Source organism: Vicia villosa, unplaced genomic scaffold, assembly GCF_029867415.1.
Source record: "Vicia villosa cultivar HV-30 ecotype Madison, WI unplaced genomic scaffold, Vvil1.0 ctg.000564F_1_1, whole genome shotgun sequence".
Classification (NCBI taxonomy): domain Eukaryota; kingdom Viridiplantae; phylum Streptophyta; class Magnoliopsida; order Fabales; family Fabaceae; genus Vicia; species Vicia villosa.
Window position 1 is genome coordinate 816865 of NW_026705257.1, and position 5709 is coordinate 822573.

Here is a 5709-nt window from a genome sequence, read left to right on the forward strand (position 1 = left end):
GCAAAAATGTCAACATACTCTTTAAGAAGCTCTACCATCCCCTTCTTAACATCTGGACCAAGCAGTGCCCCAATCTTGACTTCTTTCTTATCCTCTTCATAACCCAAGTTGATGACTTCTAACGTCTCTTTATACGGCTGAATGGTGTCTTCCTCGTGCTCAAGCAGTCGGGAAATCTCATCAGGAATACATTCTTCACTTTCTTCTTCCGCCTCATACACATGACACTCGAAGTTGGGAGAGGGTGCAGGGTCATTACTTTCAACGGTTTTATTGATTAATCTGCACAAGTGATTATTATTTCAGGAAAAGGAAAGATATATGCAAATATGTAATCGTGCAAATTATGGCGAATGAAAACATTTTTTAAGGTTTTTTTGTGTTACCACTTTCAAGAAAAAGCAAAAAGACGAAAAACATATATATGCAGAAACAAAATGACTTTTATTGATGATTTTAATGTTTGAAACAAGCAGGAAAAGCCCCAACAATTTCATTTCCATCTTGGGCAGAATGAAAGGATTTTGAAAAACATAAAAACAAATTACTTTGAAACATGAGTACAATCAGGAACATCAATGGTGATTCAGTTCTTGATCATCTTTCCACGGGTCATAAAGTTTGGCATCTCTGGCTCTGATTCATCTTCAATAATAGCATCCACCTCTAGAGAAGTCGGATGTTGGAACACAGTACTATGAAATATCTCCTGATAAGGGCGAAAAGTAGATTTTGGCTTCATCACAGACTTGTTTGAGGCAGAAAATCCCAAACCAGTCCTATTCTTGTTCTCTTGCAGACTCACCACTGTTAGGGACCAAATAGTAGTAAAATTCGCATCTTTTTATTGGTCCCTTTTAACCAATTTATATTCAAATCATATGTTTTTAATCACACAATAGGCAAGTATGCAATTATTCTTGTTCTAATTTTATTCGAGTAGGTATTTCACTCTTTTTGTTAGTTTTGTAGAATTCTACTTCAAGAAGCTGTGGATTGGAATGACAAAGAATGAGCCGAGCAAGAGAATCAAGAAATCAAGCTAAGAAGTGGAAATTTACTATGTTTGCGCCGCGTCCTCATGTTGGCGCCGCGAACTGAGGAAAATCTTGCCAGCGTGTTTTAGTTCCAAATCTGACTTTTGAGAGGCATGTGTGCAAGGTGGCGTGAAAGACAGCAAAAAGGCACTTTTTGGAATTATTGGTTTCTATTGGTCACTTAAGGAGGCATGAGGAAGAACAATCATTTCTTTTTGTCTTATTAGAAAGAAAAACTTTGTGTAATTTTGATATATCTCCATAACTTAGATTTGAGAGATACTTTTGCATTATTGAAAAGACAGAATAGAGAGCAAATAGGGAAGAAAGCAAAAACTAATTCCATCATTCTTGTGAGCTTGCAACAATGGTGATGAGGAGCTAAACCATTTTTCTTTGCTAAGATTAGAGGTAGCTATTCCACATAACTCTATGTATCTCTCTTAAACATTCATGTATGTGAATCTCTCATTGATTGAATATAGTATGAATCTCTTGTTTTGAAATCCTATCTTTGATTTATATTATTGTTGAAAAAGATAATATAAATATTGTTTTAGAGATTCATTCAAACAGTGCATGAATCGTAGAAATAGATCTATGGATTGTTTATCACTTGTATTGCTAGATAACGAGGGTTAGATGCATGTTTAGGTGAAGAAATTACCTAAAGTTTTATTTAACAATTATTACAATATTATTTAGGAATAAATAATATTGAGGCAATACCGGTTTGTATTCATGAAATTAGAATTCATATACATGGTTTGAGGAAATGCATGAGTTTGGAATAGTGAACACTAATCTTGGCAAAGCACTTTTTATTTGAGAAAATCATATTTTACTATCTTAGTTTATTTCAAAAATTCTAGATAAATTCCAAACACAAACCAAACCAATTTTTATTTATCAACTTAAAATGATTGCAACTATAGAACGGCGGTAATATCACCCAATCTCTATGGATACGATACAAAAAATATTTGCCGAAAGTATACTTTTCAACAAATTGGCGCCGTTGCCGGGGATTGACGTTTGATATTGCAAGCATTGCAATAGTTCATTGTTTTAAGTTTGTTACTTTATTCTTAACTCTTTTGCGTTTCACTTGGTTTGCTAGTTTTGTAGATTTTTGTACATGCGAGAAAAAGCTACCGAAGAGCAATTTCATTTCGATCCCGAAATTGAAAGAACACTCCGAAAGCTCAATAGCAAGACACGAAGAAGAAGGAAGTTAGCCCAAGAGAAGCGACAAAGAGAAGAGGCATCTACTTCTTCTAACAATCAAATTGAAGAAGTAGTTGTAGACACTTTCGAAGGAGACATGGCGGGTGTTGTTCCAACCGAAATGTCCGCCAATAGTCCAAGACGCACCGCTCAATTCGCACGCAATGCTCAAGGTGGAGCAAATACTAAAATGAAGATCGGAATCCTTCAACTTGTGTATGCAAGTCCATTCACCGGAATGGATCACCGGCGAATGAAGAATCATTGTTCAAGAGGCTCTTTCCACATTCATTAATGGGGAAAGCCAAAGAATGGTATCTTGATCAATTACCAAACGTGATGACGGATTGGAATTTATTGGAAGAAAATTTTTTAGAGAGATATTTTCCTCAATCCCGATTCATGGAAGCCAAAACGGCAATTGCGGTATTCACTCAAGGAAGCAACGAATCTTTAAATGAGGCTTGGGAAAGATTCAAATCCATACTTAGAAAATGCAAGGGTCATGGTTTTGATGATCTCACACAAATCCACATCTTCCGAAATGGGCTTCAACCGGTACACAAAACACTTTTGGATGCTACCGCGGGTGGATCCTTAATATCAAAAAGTGCGAAGGATGCAACAATGATAATTGATCGTATGGAACTCAATGATCTCCAAACTCAACATGATAGGAGTCTATCACAAAGAAAGCCGGGTGTTCTTGAATTAAATACCAATGATGCCATCCTTGCTCAAAACAAGATTCTCTCTCAACAAGTAGAGTTACTCACCAAGCAAATGTCGAAGCTCCCACAACAAATGAAGGAAATTCATGGAATGCAAATGACTTCTCAAGTAGCAAGTTGTGAATTTTGCGAAGGTGACCACCCTACCGGCTTTTGTCCACCACCCGAAGGAGAGGAGGTTAATTATGTGAACAACCAACATCAAGGCTATCAAAGGCAACCTCCATACCACAACAACTCTTATCAAAGGAATAACCAAGGATTCCAACCCTCAAGATTCAACAACCAACACAACCAACATCAAAGCCCCTATCAAAGTCCAAGTCCACAAGGTCAAAGTCAACAACCTCAAGGCGGAAGCTCAAAATTGGAAGACACTCTCAACCAATTCATGCAAGTTTCCATGGAGAATCAAAAGACTAATGTGGCTTCCATAAAGAATTTAGAGAATCAAGTGGGGCAGCTTGCAAAACAATTGGCCGAACAATAAACGGGACCTTCTTTTTCCGCAAACACTCAACCTAACCCAAAAGAGTATTGCAAAGCAATTGTCACAAGGAGCGGAAGAGAGGTGAACAATGAAGCTAATGAGGAAGTAATAGTGGAGGATGATGGATTTGTTGTTGTTGAAGATGAGGAGGATGAGATAGTGGTGGAAAAAGAAAAAGAAAAAGAAGAGGAGGAAGTAGTCGAAAAAGAAAAAGAAAAAGAAAAAAATGAAAGTAGAAAAAAAGAGAAAAATGTGAAGAAGAATAAAAGAGAAGGAAAAGGAGTGAGTACAAATCCCGTTCAAAACTTACCCTAGCCACATGCACCATCAAGGAAGGAGAATGCAAGACATTATGCTAGGTTCATGGATATATTTAAGCAACTTCAAATAAATATTCCATTTGCCGAAGCATTAGAACACATGCCAAAATATGCAAAATTCTTGAAGGACATCCTCACCAAAAAGAAGCGATATCCGGATAACGAAACCATCATGCTTGATGCTCAATGTAGTGCTATCATTCAAAGAACCCTTCCAAGAAAAGAAATCGATCTAGGACAAGTCATCCTACCGGTCACCATTGGAGGTACTTATATTGGCAATGGTCTAATTGATTTGGGTTCTAGCATTAATATCATTCCTTTGTCTATCATCAAGAGATTGGGGAATATTGAGATGAAGTCTACCCGAATGACATTACAACTAGCCGATAAGTCTACAACCTCACCCTATGGAGTTGCTCAAGACATATTGGTAAAAGTTGACAAATTTTTGTTTCCGGTGGATTTTGTGGTGGTGGATATGGAAGAAGATAGAGATGTTCCACTGATCCTTGGAAGGCCATTTATGAAAACAGCCCGGATGATGATAGACATTGATGACGGACTCATGAAAGTGAGAGTGCAAGATGAAGAGGTCACTTTTAATCTCTTTGAAGCGATGAAGCACCCCAAAGAAAAACACGATGTTTTCCGTATGGATGTCATTGAAGAGGAAGTCATGGGAGTTACCAATCATTTTCATATCTCAAGTCCATTAGAGAAATGTCTCATAGGTGATTACAACAATTCTTTCAAAGATGAAGAAGAAGAAATAGAGGCTATTTTGGAAAGATTGGAGTCGTGTGGAGAAATTGATCAAAAGGAGGAAAAGATAGAGGAATTTTGGAAAGATTAGAGTTCAATTTTGGACAATGGACGTGGTAGGAATGAAAAGACCACCAGATGTTTTGGTTACATGTTTGACTGCTATATCTTGGCATGGTTGTTTGGATGTTGTGCGACCGGGCTGTTGTCTGTGTCTTGATTATTTCTTGTGTTTTGGTGTTAGTCGATGAGTGCATTGTATAGGCATTGCATCTCGTTGTCGTTGTTGTGTTTTGGTTGTTTTGCTTTTAGCTAGAGTGGTTCGTTGTTTGTGCTGATTATGTCGTTGCTTCCGTGGCTTGATAGTTGGTTAGTCGGATGCGAGAGCGTATCCAAGTTTGTTTGCGTTTGGGATATTTCCGAGGACGGAAATGTTCTAAGTGGGGGAGAGTTGTAACGCCCGGAAATATAAGTATATGCTTAATTTGGACGTTAGTGACGTTTATTGGGATTTTACGGTTTTTGGAGTCGTTTCAGTCTGTATTAGTTCGGGATGGCGGACTAATATTTAATTGAAGGTTTTCATATTTTTGGTACTAGAAATATCATTAAGGTAATATTCCACGTTTTGGGGGCGTTTGAACGGTATTTGAGCGTAGGGGCATTTTGGTCATTTCCGCGGGGTAGATATTTTCTTTATATGAAAGAGATATTTTTGAGAAAGGAAAAAGGATGGAAAGGAAAAGGAAATAAAGGGAAGAGAGAAAGAAGAAGAGCAAAGATGGAGAGAAAGTGAAGAAGGGGGTTTTGGAGAAGATGAAGAATCTAACCAAGTTAAGGGGGTGAATCTAATTTATCTTGAATGTATGATTCTTATAGTCTTGTTCTTGTTCATCTTCTTTATCCTTTCCATGTTTTCCATTCTTGCTTGTTTTGTAAGAAGTTGTGATGTTTTCATTATATAGCAAGATTCAAACATGTCTTGGTTGGTATTTTGTATAGAATCATATCCTTGTTGTGTTATGGTGATTGATCATGTTTTTTTTCCATTTCTATGGCTTGATTGAAGTTGGAGTAAAAGTTAGGTTTTGAGAAAGATTAATGAATCAACCATGAAAGTTGGATGTTATGTTGTTTAT

At 37.2% G+C, this 5709-nt stretch overlaps 1 protein-coding gene across 1 annotated transcript; it reads left to right on the forward strand.

Moving 5' to 3' along the window:
• The first annotated feature begins 2558 nt into the window (after window positions 1-2558).
• On the forward strand, window positions 2559-3485 carry LOC131629405 (uncharacterized). Its single transcript, XM_058900195.1, has one exon. It carries the CDS (start codon window positions 2559-2561, stop codon window positions 3483-3485), a length of 927 nt encoding a protein of 308 aa, XP_058756178.1.
• Window positions 3486-5709: the final 2224 nt, after the last annotated feature.

Bases quoted from the DNA above. Each gene is read 5' to 3' on its own strand.
- LOC131629405 (XM_058900195.1), top strand. From the start codon at position 2,559: ATGGGGAAAGCCAAAGAATGGTATCTTGATCAATTACCAAACGTGATG.